At 51.4% G+C, this 14,423-nt stretch overlaps 3 protein-coding genes across 3 annotated transcripts; 2 read left to right on the top strand and 1 right to left on the bottom strand.

Moving 5' to 3' along the window:
- Positions 1 to 1,025: 1,025 nt before the first annotated feature.
- Positions 1,026 to 4,075, top strand: VOLCADRAFT_98221 (uncharacterized protein; the record flags this gene model as incomplete). The annotated part of the gene is made up of 6 exons (XM_002957080.1): positions 1,026 to 1,155; positions 1,212 to 1,450; positions 1,791 to 2,147; positions 2,904 to 2,986; positions 3,179 to 3,410; positions 3,869 to 4,075. The coding sequence occupies 6 exons, from the start codon at positions 1,026 to 1,028 to the stop codon at positions 4,073 to 4,075; spliced, it is 1,248 nt and encodes a 415-aa protein (XP_002957126.1).
- A 1,415-nt stretch (positions 4,076 to 5,490) lies between these two features.
- On the bottom strand, positions 5,491 to 7,233 carry VOLCADRAFT_98222 (uncharacterized protein; the record flags this gene model as incomplete). The annotated part of the gene is made up of 5 exons (XM_002957123.1): positions 5,491 to 5,517; positions 5,735 to 5,821; positions 6,094 to 6,162; positions 6,401 to 7,009; positions 7,195 to 7,233. The coding sequence occupies 5 exons, from the start codon at positions 7,231 to 7,233 to the stop codon at positions 5,491 to 5,493; spliced, it is 831 nt and encodes a 276-aa protein (XP_002957169.1).
- A 384-nt stretch (positions 7,234 to 7,617) lies between these two features.
- On the top strand, positions 7,618 to 11,951 carry VOLCADRAFT_83968 (uncharacterized protein; the record flags this gene model as incomplete). The annotated part of the gene is made up of 5 exons (XM_002957081.1): positions 7,618 to 8,063; positions 8,341 to 8,515; positions 9,090 to 9,160; positions 10,091 to 10,305; positions 11,086 to 11,951. 5 exons carry the CDS (start codon positions 7,618 to 7,620, stop codon positions 11,205 to 11,207), a joined length of 1,029 nt encoding a protein of 342 aa, XP_002957127.1. The 3' UTR covers positions 11,208 to 11,951.
- Between the last annotated feature and the right edge of the window lie 2,472 nt (positions 11,952 to 14,423).

The raw sequence follows: 14,423 nt of genomic DNA on the forward strand, positions 1-14,423 counted from the left end.
TGCAGATAACCGTTAGCCCGAGTTGGCGGTCTTAAAAAGCAACTCCTCTTCCTAATACTGTAGGCCGTCTGTGACCACTTTTATCATTCAATGCTATGAACTAAAAAACCAAGAGCCTTGTTGCGTGAGGCATTCGCTGCGGTTGTCTGCACAAAGTTCACTCGGCTCCTCCTTATCGTCTAGCATACAACTCGTTACTCTTTCCGACAGTGAACGACTACAACAGACACCTGTCAAGCCAACCATTCGCAAATAGTTTGTTTTTGGAGCGGAACCAAGTACGGAACCATGTATAGCAACTGGCCACCGATGTCCTGACTTGCGTGACAGAAACCCAGGAATAGCAGCCACTGCCGGAATTAGCACGTGTCGTCATGCCAAGTCGACGTCGACTTAGGGAGTGAGCAAGGGCAAGCACTGGCTGACACCGTGTGAACTAAGCCTATGGCAAAATACAATATAGGTTGGCGGCTATGCGGTTACGCTTCTAGGTAGTACGTTGTGATTGGGGCCCAATGGGGTAGCTGATTCATGATAGCTCCCTATCACCACCTTAGTTATCATGAGAAGCCAACACCAATACCACGTGGCAAAGGAGATATCAGTAACTATATCAGGATGGACTGAAACCCTTGAGGGGCTCGGGTCCTGCAAACCTTGACCACGAGCTGAAATGACCACAGTACAAGTACCTAGGTCCAAGGTAGTTAACTGGTTGTTTGCATATTATAAAGGGATTGTCCTTTTATTGCGGATCCGAAAGGCGCAGGAAGGAGCCAATTAGGCCCAAAGCCGTACTCCGCAAACCTGTCCACTAACCTGAGGCACGCATCTGCACAATACTGCTTAGGGGTAAGCCTCAGAGGAGAATGGCCTGGCACCGAGCAAACCAGCCTCATGCCGAACAGGTCCATAGGCCGGGCATTTCATACTGCTTAAGGGTAAGCCTCGGAGGAGAATGGCCTGGCACCGAGCAAACCAGCCTCATGCGGAACAGGTCCATAGGCCGGGCATTTCATTAGCACATGAAACTCATCTTCTACTACACAACAGCGGCAAACTCCCAATTGCAACCTTCCATCATCCTGCCGGCCAAGGGTATGGAAACACTGCATCCCGCTTTGTGCTATAGCGGGCGGTTGGATGCAATTCACGGTGAACATCGATCCGTAACACCGCACGCAACACTGGTCCACCGTCCTCGCATCCAGGACGCCTGGCTGGCGTGAAATGGCAGTACTCCTGCCAGACCCAAGGTATCTGCAAAAGTCACACAAAACTCAAGGTGACTTGCACGCGCAGCATCATGACGCCACAAGAAGACAGCGCGTCCACCTTGACGAGGCAGGAGGAGTCGGTCTTGGTGTCGACGTCGTCTTGCCATGCACCTGCGAACTGCAGCTACATAGACTACAGCCACACTCTGCTCTGGCTGCATGAAAGGTCTCAGGTCGGGACAGACGAAGGATGACTGCTTACATTAGTTCTCTCCATGCACATGGTCTACGCGCATTTTGGCCCATGGGATGTTACGAAGCCGTCGCTAAGGCAGCGTTCGTTGCATGGCCCATAAGCCACGATGGTACAAAAAAGGTGTTAATGATACATAAGAAAAACATTTGAAAGAGTCATCGGTGTACGGGCACCATGCCAATAGTGTATATCTGTTCAAGAGGCGTGCATTCAATTCCGTACAAAAATAGGCAAGTTTCGATCGTGCAATTCACCATAGTTCACACGAGGCTCCACACTGCACTCCGTTTCATTTTCCCATCCGGCCGCATAACCAGCTCACGGTTCCATCCACATCTGCGACGAACAATCGTGCACGACATTTTGACTACTGGTTTGCGAGCTGCCTCTTTCCACAGGCCCGTAACTGTCCATGCACTGCTGCAGAAGATGCCTCTGGGTGCGCCAGCTTTCCTAAACCACCAGGCCTTCGCTGCCCTGCTGGACCATTGTCCGGCTTAGCGCTTTGGCATGCCTACATAGGCCAACGTCGTCATCCTAGCTCTAAACATTCATCACGAAACATAATTGTTCAACATCAATTGATCAAGTGGCGATCAATAACGAACAAGCTCGCAGTAAAAGAGCGAAAACGCCCAGAGAGCGTGTACGGCAGTGTAGCCAGTGTGTTGGCGGTAAGAAGCTTAATGTGTGGATAGCATCCGCATCGAATCCGCACATCAAGTACGCGCGCATTGCCTTGAAAAACCGACGATTTGGCTGAAACGACGCAGGGCGTCGCCAGGATGCGTCCAAGGAACTTCACATCTGCCAAACACCATCAAGGTCAAGGTAGGAATTCAACACTACACTGGAGCCCTAAGATTTATTCTATCTTGTAGTGCACAAATGGTGCAGCTGCACATCAGGCTGAAACAACATTATCTCAAACACAGACCGGCAGCTTGCATCATCTAGGCGCACAGCCAGAACCCCAACACGCCGAGTGAGAGCTGGAAAGTAATTGTTCATGGTTCAGTGTAAGCGCAGCGAATACAGCTCCGACGGAGTGTTGGTGATTTCGTTCCCCAAGCATCCGAGCAAGTACTTGCCTTGCACTGCACATCTAACCACCCGTCTGGACGGCACACCTGGCATCCCATATGTACACGCTTGGATGGGACTGCTGCTCTGTCGAACACCCCAGCCTACAAAAACTCGACCTGAATCCCTGCCTTCTACGAAAACACATATTGCTGATATGCATGCACCTGCCACGCTTAAATTGTTTCCAGACTCTTGCGTCACGAGCAACCCATTACAATACGCCCAGGTCGCTCACTACATCTATGTCTCCATCAAGCCATCGCCCCGCCTGTGATCAACGCGGCTTCAAGGACAGGCCCCGGCTCCACAACATCAGAACAAACCTCGGACTCTTCGACTTGCAGATGAAGCAGATCGATTCCACCCCGCAGCTAACACCCTCGAAACCTAGTAAGCCTACTGCATACGTCTTAACATCTCCATCCATGTGAGTCCGCTCTTTCTGGAACAGTTCCATCCGCCCAACAGAGCTCGCCAATCTAGGCAAGGGTTATGCCTACAACACCCGGATACCCCGCTCCATGGTAAGACCATGCTCCTGCTGCTGGACCGCCTTACGGCTCAACGGCACCTCCCTCGCCTTGGACTTTGGACTGCCTTCACGTCCTGGATCGCACAGGCAGTCCCATCTTCAACACCTCGTCTGCTCATCTGATCTCAATCCTTGGACCCCTTCGTCACTTCTTGCCGCCATGGTGCTGGCTGCCACGGTCATTGCCAAGACCTTCAATGGCAGCCTCATCCATGGAGACCCGATGTGTGTGGCGCCCGTCCTGGGACTGCTGTTTGCGTTAGCTGGGCTTCCTGTTGTACACTGTAACGTAGCGGGCGGTCTGGCCGGCAACCTACAAGTGCGGATATGGCCCGGTTTTATCAACATTTATACGTTGTGCACCAGTAGTCGTCCGCAGCGTCTTCGGGGGTGGGTTTGCCGTGTGGGGAATACACATATACCTGTATCTCCTTGCACGCAGCCAGGACACGGTTACAAAGAATTATTGTGTTGACGCGCTACTGTGAATGCCGCATTGAAGTCAGTCCACGTTTGTATCATCCTGGAGCTGTCCTTACTTCGGGAAAACTTAGCATGCTAAATACGTATGTGCGCACATACGTATCACGATCACAAACAGTAAACGACTGCCTCAATGGTCACACAACTACTTCGTCTATAAAGAAAAGCTCTAAAATCGCAAAGGGAGGCTTGCATAGATGCTGTTCGAGGATGGCATGGGTATTGCTACGTGAACGCCGTGCTCACTGCCTGGCATCACCTGCGTGGCCCTGGACTGGCCCTCAAACGGGGCAGGGCCCTACCTCAATAATAGACTCAATATGCAGTTCATCATCCGCAATCAGTCTGAAGCAGTCCCTGCCCTGGCCGCCAAAAGGGTCGTTCCTGCGGCCAAAAGGGGTATCAGATGTACACGTCAAAACGGTCGTTGTGGCATTGGTGCGCTGGTTGCCATGGCAGAATCGCGGTCAGCAGCTTTGGGACAGCAGCATAAATGGTTGAGAACTCGATCAGACATACAGGTCGGTTATCTGGCAGGTGGTGGTTAAAAAACAAACGTCTGTCGGAGCGATGGACCATTTACGTCGCAAGCTCAAGGAGGCAAAGCACACCGACTACGTCAGGGACTGCAAGGTTCCAACCCGGCGGCGTTGGGCCCATTATCCAGGCCAACTCGTACGAAGCTGCCAATAAGATCTTGAACTCGCGGTGGCCGACTGCTCCCAGAACTGCGACAAGTTAGCCAGCGCTTGCAGCAGTTTCGTGCAAGATTATGTGGGGTTCCTACCTACTATCACCCTTCACATCGGACGAAGTTTGAATAACAACACGAGGTTAACGCCTGGCTTCTGCTCCCGTCGCGTCCCGGCGCGTCCGGGTTCAAATCCGCCTGCCGACCTCTCGGGGTGTTTGAGAGGTGATGAAATGGGAGGTGGCCCCCCATCTTGTGGACGGTGTAGGACGTGATAAAATCAACTCGCGAGCTGACCAGGAACTAAGTTGACGCGCCGTTGATCCGCTAGATTTGGTTGGATGCTGGTCGTGAGTTACCAAACTCAAAGAGTACACTCTGAAGTCGGATGGGGTGAATGGCTTAGGGTGCCCCTCTAGCAGGGGAGAGCAGGGAATTGCCTCGGGAAGGAGGCCACTGGTGAAGCTTAACCACCCTGTAACAACATCAACAACACGAAACCTTCTTGCCATGGGCAGGAAACGATCCCTTCCAGCCCCGTCCATACCCATAACCACTTTCCAGCTCACCAACGCAGCTTCACTTGGATGTCCTGCCCGTGCTGCTCCACGTGACCGACAGCCCCTCCTATCATACGAGGACAAACGGACCCAATATGTTAATCACAAATATGCCCAGGAGCAATATGTTAATCGTCTACTTGCTTTAGCGCTTGCTTGTCCAAATCGTATGGTTGACCAGTGTCCCGACAGGTTGAATGTTTGGATACTTCCTTACAAGCTGATCGGGTTAGCGAATGCTTGCATTGCCGGTACAGGCTTCACATACATGAATGCTATTGCATCTGCTACCTTTCCACAATTCCCGCTAAAAGCACTTCAACCACCACAATCCTTCCGTGTATGCCTCGGAACAAGACCCATCGTCTCACCACTGTAGCCACCTAGCAGCAGGAGGCTTCCAAGCTACCTGCCGGATCACATACCTCGCCTCAGGTCCCTCCTCCGGAATTTGCGCTCCACTCCGCTCATAGGATACACCTCTTTAACCTGACGGAATTTAGTTGTAGTGGTGGGAATCGGGACAGAGGGGCCAGACACTGAAGGCATCGAGACTGTCGATGACGGTACACAGATGCGTTCCTAGGGTGATGGCTTGTATTAAAATTTGCGGGGAAAACTGAGGTCATAACCACAAAACCAAGTGAGGCCTCTGCACCCGAATCCTACACTGACTCACGCCCGCTCTTGAACTGGAAGAAGCAGCAGGACGAAATAGGCGACGAAGGCATTGACTGTCAAGATGACCGAACTTCACACCTGTAGGTCACTGGGCGCTGTTCGCAAGCTGTCATCCACCTATCTTCTCATTGAGCCATTCGTGTCCACCACCTGCAGCCTTGAACTAGATCACGACATTGCTATTACGAAGACAAGTAACCCATCCACATCGTTCATTTCATGTCCCACCTTAAACCAGGAGATAAAGCTGAAAACGATGAAGGTGAAGTTTTCGGGTTCAAACTCGATTTGCACCCCTTTCACCAGCTTGACGGCCTGATCGCAGGTACGGCATGGTAGAGGGCGTACGAAAGGCCATGACAGTATCGGTAAGGATGCGGCGGCAGCGGCGGTAGAAAAGAGAGGAAGCAGCACGCACCCAAATGCACAGAAGGCAAAGCCGCTCTTACTCTTGCGGCAGTCCTAAAATGTTGACGATCGCATGGGCTCGGGAGCGGATGACATTCTAGAGTATTGTGCCCATCTTTCCCCAATCCCCCAGAACCCTCATAAAATGTACCACAACATATAACAAGCAACAGGCTCACCTGCCGTACGATTCCATTAAGCCGCATCAAATTCATTGCGTTCTCCATGCTATCGGAGCTCTCACGATTCTAAAATGCAGCGAAGGAAAGAGACATGGGAGGGGCGGGCGTGGGGGAAGGAGGCAGATCGCGCGCTGGAGGATGGTCATGGGGGAGAGTGGCGCAGGAGGCCAGTCAGCGACCTGGGCAACGTCGGCCTGTTGTAATAGGCAGCACAAACAATTGCAGTGAGGTTCAGATTTGCAATTTTTTGCAGCGCATTACTTTGCTAATAATAACATAGTACTAGCACGCCGTTGCACAGTACCTGACAGCGACGAGCCACACCAGAGACGGCCAATTCCCCTCGCAGGAAGGATGGGCCAGCATAAACGCGCAAGATGCCCATCCTAAGCAACCCAAGGCGCAGGGAAGTAATTTCTGAACGAAGAGCCCTGGCCCGAGTCGGACACAGATCCAAAACCTTGTATACCTTTATCCAAGTTCCGGACAGATGCTTTAGCTGGCTAAAGCCGTCGCACTGGCGCCCCTGCTGCTGGGCCCCCTCCGCCTGCTTTTGCAGCTGCTGCGCATCCGGCAAGGAGTTCTTGCAGCAACTGTTGCAGGACTCAGCGGCGGAGCCGCTGCAACCGCTGCCGGGAATGGCAGGACCGTTGGAATGATTGCTCTTGATGATCAAGCTAGCAAACGGTGCCGTAAAGGCACCGAACTTGATGACACAGCAGCAGCGGGGATGGGTGTTTGTGTGCATTATACGCCGTGTCCTTAGTGCCCATGCCGCGTTGGTCTTCAGAGGGAAAACCGCCGGTTGCGAATTACAGCCTTCGGCTTGGCAGCTTGGCCATGGTCCCACTGCCCATAATGCTGTTGGTGTAAACACGGGGCTTTGCAGCAGCGGTTGCACATGTCTGCAAGCCTGTGATCATGAGTCATAGCGGGAGAGCTAGGCGGAGTTCTTGATGCTATAAGGTCATTCATCATGAAAGTCTGATTAGCTCTCAGGACAGCAGAGCTAAATTCATAATGTCGCCCTCGGATAGACAGCCATGAGTGCAAACAAGGGAATCCTAACAGACGGCACGCGCAACATATCTCCATCACCTTCTGCTGCAGGTTCTGGCACTCCGTGCTGAGGCTCATTATCGTTTCCGTCGCCGTCTTCATCTCCACTAGCTGGCAACAAGCCCTCTGCTGTACCAGTCTAGCTGGCAACAAAAAGGAGCAACTAGGACTCAGGCGTTGTTCATCAGGCTGGAAGTGCAGCATACCATGAGTTATATCGCTTGCCGTAGTCCACGTGTTGCAAACAGCCGCCAAGATTTGCTTTCGTATGCGGTTTCGGAGTCGAAAACATGAAGCAAGACTGGCAAGGGCAAACCCTACGCGATATCACATATGGTCCAACTTCATGTCCCAATGTATCAGCGGTCTGTTCTGCGCATAAGTCGTGCCAATTTGTTACCTCAGCGCGTTTGCAAGCTGCCTGCTGTCCGGAGTAGAACCCCACCTGCAAAAGCTCTACCTATGTCTGCTGCAGACTTCGTATTAGGCCACCCAGCACTGGTCGTGGTTGGGGCGGCGATCTCTTTTTTTTGCTACAAACTTGTTCGCTTAGCGTTTTCCGACGCCGATCTGCATCTCTTAAGCCTCGGCATGCACAAATCCAATGCCTTCACTGATAAAGTGGTATGGATCACGGGTGCAAGCCAGGGCTTGGGTGCAGTCCTGGCAAAGTACTTCGCGAGCTTGGGCGCGCGAGTTATCCTGAGCTCGCGTGACACTTCAAAGCTGACTCAAGTCAAGCAATCTCTGGGTCTTCTAGATGAACGGGTGCTTGTTCTGCCGTTCGACCTAGGTAGCCCTTATGAGGAGCTGGAAATGGCAGCCGCAGCTGCTGACAGCGCGTTTGGCTCCGCTGGTGTCGATTACCTCATCCACAACGCAGGCAAGATGGATCAGCAGGGAGACACGTGACACGCGCGTTACATGGAAGGCCGCGGTCGGCTGTGTAACTCTCTTGGGTTGCTCTCTCCTCTTGTTCTTCTGAGTTCATATGATAGTGCGGCTTGAGAACTCCTACATTTTCGTCGTGTTCATCATAATCCTTCCGTGCCCGTCGCTTCCTGAAGTCGTGGGTGCCTGCCATTATGCAACCTGCAGCTGTCCCTGGCCAGCCTCAGCCGTACGTGCATATGCATAAGTACCATCCCGCCACATACACACGTCCCTTTATCATGCAGGCGCCAGTCAGCATGCTCTCGCCTCCGAAACCACCGCGGCAGTGACCGACGCACTGATACAGTTGAACGCTGTAGGGCCCATCAAGCTCACCCGCGCGATGCTGCCGCACATGTTGCGACGCAACCGGGGACGGATAGTGGTGGTTGGCTCCATGAGCAGCAAGCTGCCAAGCCCTGGCCAGGTGAGCCCTACCCAGCAGAATGAATGTGATAGCAAATCCTGGGCTGTCACATTGTAAGTATACACCAGCCGGGGCCTGGTGTGCAGTAGGGGGTTGGGTAGCTTGGGCAAACCTGCCCGGATACCTACACCAAGGCTGTGCATGGTGGAAATTATACCGAAGGACAACTACACGCAATTGCCATCGAACGAGGCTGGTGGCATTGGCGATGCTCATTCTTGTCGGTAGCTACCGGCTTTTCTCTATTATCAGTAACTCCAAGCAGTAGCATACATACTGTATGCTGCCAGAGGCTCTCGGGACATGCAGTCTTCTGACGTGGGATTTGGGCCTGGGGGGAGGCGAGCCGATTGATGGATACAGTAAGGATGGGACTGGTGTGAGGGGTTTGCAATATTTGTAGGGGTGTTGGTGTATTGGATCTGTGGAGTCCTTCACAATGGGATATCGTGCCGAGGTTTTAGCGGGCTAGATGGATTATTGATTATTCACACGGTCTATGAACTAGTTTCATCAATGTCGTATAGTCTGGAGGCCACTTCCGTTTTCCGACCCCTATATATGCCATTTCAAGGCTGTGTATGCAGCTGCCAAGATGGCGTTGTATGGCTACTTCTCTTCCCTGGCAACGGAGCTGGCGGATACGTGAGTGGGCAAAATGGGGAAGAGTCTCGAAAAGACATACCGGCTGTATGCAATATTCGCTAGCCACTGCCGTCAACTTTAGCGAACATGGCTATTGCGTAGGCAAATGTGTATTGCGGCAAAAAAACAACTGCACTCAGTGGTCTCCAAGGGTTTGCAACCTCCTGGATGTGATTAACACACCTCTTTCCCTTGGGACCGAGTGTGATGTGCACATCTGATAGGTGGGCAGCAGCTCGGATTCCTCTTTGAATTACCTTGATTGGTCTTGGAAGAGTCTGGCAAGTATAGTGAAAATGGAAATGCTCCAGTGAGTTGCATGATGCAGTGTAATGACATGTGTGAGTATCACCCAGTAAGGGCTTTGGTCACGTCAGTAGAAGTTGGAAGGGGCTCAAGGGAGGGAGTAATGGGGGTGCATTTGTGGTAAGCATATATCTGCCGCATCAGGCCCTAAGGGAGTTGAACAAATGCATACATCGCCAACAGCACGCTAACATGCATGTGTGGGGGAGAGACAAAATATAATTTCCTAATTTAGCTCTTAAGATTTACACACCTGCTAAATTCGAACAGCACTCCAGTTCTTAAATTCAGTCTGGTATGATGCTCCCTGCCTGCATGACAGGTAAAGGGGTTGTATAAAAGCAAACGAGAGCAAAGGAATGGTAGATAGTGGGAGCTTGTCCTGCGTAAGGAGTCGGCCCACCTTAATTTGACGGGCAAGGCAGGAAGGGAGACCTGTACCCTGTAGGTAATAGCACCAATCAAGTCGGACCAGTCATACCATACCAATTTCCTTGTTGTAATAATGTGTGAGAACTTTCCATTTCCTGGGGCCACAAGCACCTGAACCTCTGCAGTTGTGAGTCTCTCCTATTGTGACATTGACAACCTTGCGCCATGCTGTTGCGTCTAATGTATTGGCAGGAATGTGGGCGTCACAATCTGCTGTCCGGGTCCTGTGGCGACTGGCTCCGAGGAGCTACCGCGTGTTGTATATGGTCCTGCTGGGCGCATAGTGCAGAACGCCACCGGCTCCTCAAATAGGCTCGATCCAGCACGAGCTGCGCAGCTTATCGCCAGTGCAGCAGCACATGGCGTGGATGAGGCCTGGATCGCGCAGCACCCAGTGCTAGCCATGGGTAGGTTGGGCTGAGGAGGTGGCAGCTCGACATGAGTACACATGGGGACACATGGGGTGCAGACATGAGGACACATGGGGTGCAGTGGATGGTCCCCACATATTTCCATGCTGCCTATGCATGAGTATCTAGGCCTGGCTGAGTGGGGATCTGTGTAGGGCGGAGCTTTATGAATGAAGCTATTGATCAGGGTTGGTAGATTATATAATTGAGGATATGGGGGCTACCTTGGGTCTATATATTAAGGTGGCAGGTAGCTAGTGTAAGGCAAGGCAAAGAGTACTCAGGGAGATGCCAAGGGAGCGATTTCTTCTTACATTCCTTCCCCCTAGGGGAGGCCCCAAGCGAACGTCCGGATCCTCAGGTGCCGCCGGGCATATCCTGTAGGATTACGATTTTCTGACATTTCCTCTGTCCCTGTGGTCTTAATGTTTTACTCAGCTGGTAGACTTCTTATCATCCACCCAGGCATACACCTTTGGGCAAGGTGCACATGCCTGGCATGCTCTATGTTTGTAACCAGACTCGATTCAGGGAGTTCCCACCTCTTAGCAAGTCGCACTAATGTAAGACCAGGCAAAGAGGTCTCAGGTAGATGCCGAGGGAGCGATTTCTTCTTACAGCTAGTATAGGATGGGTTTGGTGGGCCACACTGTCTGTCCCAATTGTGTAAAACCGGGTTCTTGTGATTTGCATGCTACCATGTGGGTGGAGATGCCACAATTGGCTGCAACATGGTTCTACAACTAACGTGGATACCTACATGCCTTCTCTTCACAGGCTATATTTTCCAACTGGTCCCACGACTGGGCTGGCTGCTGCTGAAGATGATTGGGCCCAAGCGTGCCAGACTGATCAAGGATGGCAAGAGTGGCTACAATGTGGGCAAGCTCATTACATGATAGTACTGCTCAATGTAGCCTGTATGCTTTGCTCTTGGTAACAGGTGATTGAAACATGCCGATCCACCTGCAATGGATGGATTTCAAAGTGCTTCCCATGGAGAGGTTTGCAGAAAGTGGCTCTTAGACAATTCATGGACAATTGTTCGGTTTTTCGGAGAGGAGGTAGTTGTTGTAAGACACAACCACCAAGTGGTGGTATTGAAATTTACCAATTGAGGCAAATGATTGGATTGAGAAGTCGCAGCAGAATCCATTTTGGCCTTCTGCTGATAAGGCCCCAGTATGACTGGATGGCATGATCTCCAGACAAACGTAATTAGAACAGGAATTATTACTCCCGAAACGGTTGCAGTAGTGTCAATCATGACCAGACCGTCACGTATGTGTCATGGATCCGGTCATGGAACAGTTCATAGTTTGCATAAGCCAAGTGCAGGATATGACTGGTGGGGGTCATAGAATGTCTGCGATTCATGATGTCAATACATGAAAAAGTGGATCCCAATATGACCCCAGGGGGTCATAAAGTTGGTCATATACCTGCACATAAATATCTATGATATGCAGAACATGACCAGGTCATGTTGCGCATGGTATTCCATGATGCAGCAATGCAGGCCATGACCACCCGGGCACATGTTTTGCACTCATTCCATGAGTCGTACACTGCGATCCATGACCACCCCGGTGCATGTTTTGCGTGGTTTACATGAGTTGTATAATGCTTTTAAATGTTTCCTTTGGCTCCCGCTCATCCCTATCATGATTGCCTGTCGGTGGCCAGGTGGTCTTGGGGGGAATGTGTGGGGTCGTGAGGCTGCCGCCCCACTTCCGCACTTTATCCCCTCTCCTGCCCCCTGTCCATGGAAAATTTTAGGCAAACAGTTTCATCTGCTGGCATTTGCAAGCATGTGGGCTGTCTGGCTTTTCAAGTATAAAAACTGTTTGTTCTATTGCATTGGTCTTATAGTGCAAGTTGCCCACACATTGCTAATTGTTGCTACAGAAAAGTACAAGCAATTGACGAAGTCAAAGAAGAATGTCAGTATGGAGAATTAAGCATCTGAATTGGTGATTACAGTCGAGTTGTGCCATTAGTTGTTGTATCTTACTAAACCACAACTGGATGGTGGCGTCGGAAGACACCGATTTGGAAGAGTTTCACCCGCTTAAATAGCGGAGGATGCGGCCATCCCATGAATCGTACAGCCAATTCCGAAAAGGCGCGGTCCAGTCCGGAATGGCGTACCGTTGATCCATGCTTCTAATCGATGACGGGGCTCCGCGAGCCAGGGACCAGCGTCCCAGTCGTAGCCTGTGCTACGACCCCCGCCCATACTTCTGCAAGTATGGACTTCCGCCTGAGGCGGTGTTTACTTGTAGGCATCCATGACAGCTTCCCGCTCGCCGTCTGACCCAGAGGTCGGAGCCATAAAGATCTGACAGAAAAAGCGGCAAAATAGGCAGTTGGAATTCAGTTAGTTCCAGCAAACTTGTCCAGTAACCGCGCCAAGCGAGAAAGGAAAAATTAGACAGAAAAATGTATCAGTTTGGGCCCAGATTTAAGAAGCGGAATACAACAACTATCCCCCCTCTAGATGCAGCGTCCTCGATGCATGGCAAGAAACTGGCAGAGCAGAACCGGGCCAAAAAGCGGGAGTTAAACACTTACCTTTAACCCGCAAATCTTACCTCGCCCGTGCTCTTTGCCGTGCTTCTTCCAGCAGAGGTTTCAGATCAGGGGTAAAGTTAGCTTCTGGTTCCCAACTGTTGTCATTGTCATTGTCATTGTGGTTACAGTATTTCCGCCGCCGACGCGGCGGGTGCCCTCACGAGCCGTGAGGCTCCAGAGCACGCTGTTGACGCTCATCAAAAACCTCAGTAAGGAAAGTAGCGATTTTCCTCGGATTGGTATTAAGAAATACCTTGCGCATATCAGTATCTTCAACGTTAATCAGAAACCTATTACGCAACTCAGTATACGCCTCACACTCCATGAGCACATGATATTCATCCTCAACCTTACCCGACGTACAGACCTGACACGTACGGCACTCTCTCGGCCTATGGTGTCCTTTGTTGACCTCCAAAGGCCAACAAAAAAGACGGAATTTGGCAACCATACGCAACTGGTTGACCGGCAAATAAACACGCAAATAGCCTGTGGGATCGGAGCCCTCTCTTGCTGGTGAAGGGGAGCCCATCCAGTTATGATACCTGCAAAGCGAAACCCCTTTACCTTGGAACACACGCGGATCACCCCCTTGGCTGAACTGATCCCAGTCACTTAAAAGGAACGCAGATAACCTCTCCAGAACCTCACCCACTCGAATCAACTGAGACGAGTATACATCTACCTTCTGAGAAACGGAGTCACACGCCGGCCACTCATGGCCCACCAAACGCAAAATGATGAGCACTTTAGACGACCAGCAATCCACTTTGAGATCAGACAGAAGAGCCAGACGGAGATCATCTACTAACACGTCATGATAGACCGACNCACGGGACTTGACTATCTTATTCCAGAAACACAACGCAAGGCGTAACCAAAAGTACTGCAAAGGCAACTGAGACAGCTCCCTGTACAACAGCTTGTAAGGTACCTGCTTGAGCCCAGCACAACGTAAACAGAAGTCACGCTGGACCTGGACCATACCATCTTCCAAAGCCAAATCAAAATATGACTTACCAGCGGGTAAAACACCTTTACCTAACCGCAGGACGGAGACAATCCTATCAGGACCCCAGACCTCAGCACCATAACAGAGAACCGAACGGACCTGGGTGTCGAACGCTTGAAGCCGAACGGCAGGAGCCCACACCCTGTTCTCATCCAACCGATTACTAAGACCGAACATAGCCCGTCGCCCTGCTTCCAAAAGTTCGTTGACACAACTCGCAAACGGGGACGCAGGGCCCCAATAGAGACCCAAGTACCTAACGCGACCACACCAGTTAATAGGACTAGGAACAAGTAAACTACCAACCATGGGTGGGTGCCAAAGCGACCCATCAGTACGGAGAGGAAGCATGAGCCTCACCCCCTCAAACGCCCTCTTAACGACATCAACGGAAGCAGCCACAACAAGGGCCTCACATTTCCGAACGTTGCAGCGCATACCAAAAGCAGCACAGAACTCAATAAGCAGCTTAAGCGAGAACTGGAGGCGTGCCAACGAGGTCGCGAACAAAGTAGGGACCAGTGTCCGG

The sequence above is a fragment of the Volvox carteri genome (assembly GCF_000143455.1).
Source record: "Volvox carteri f. nagariensis unplaced genomic scaffold VOLCAscaffold_69, whole genome shotgun sequence".
Lineage (NCBI taxonomy): Eukaryota > Viridiplantae > Chlorophyta > Chlorophyceae > Chlamydomonadales > Volvocaceae > Volvox > Volvox carteri.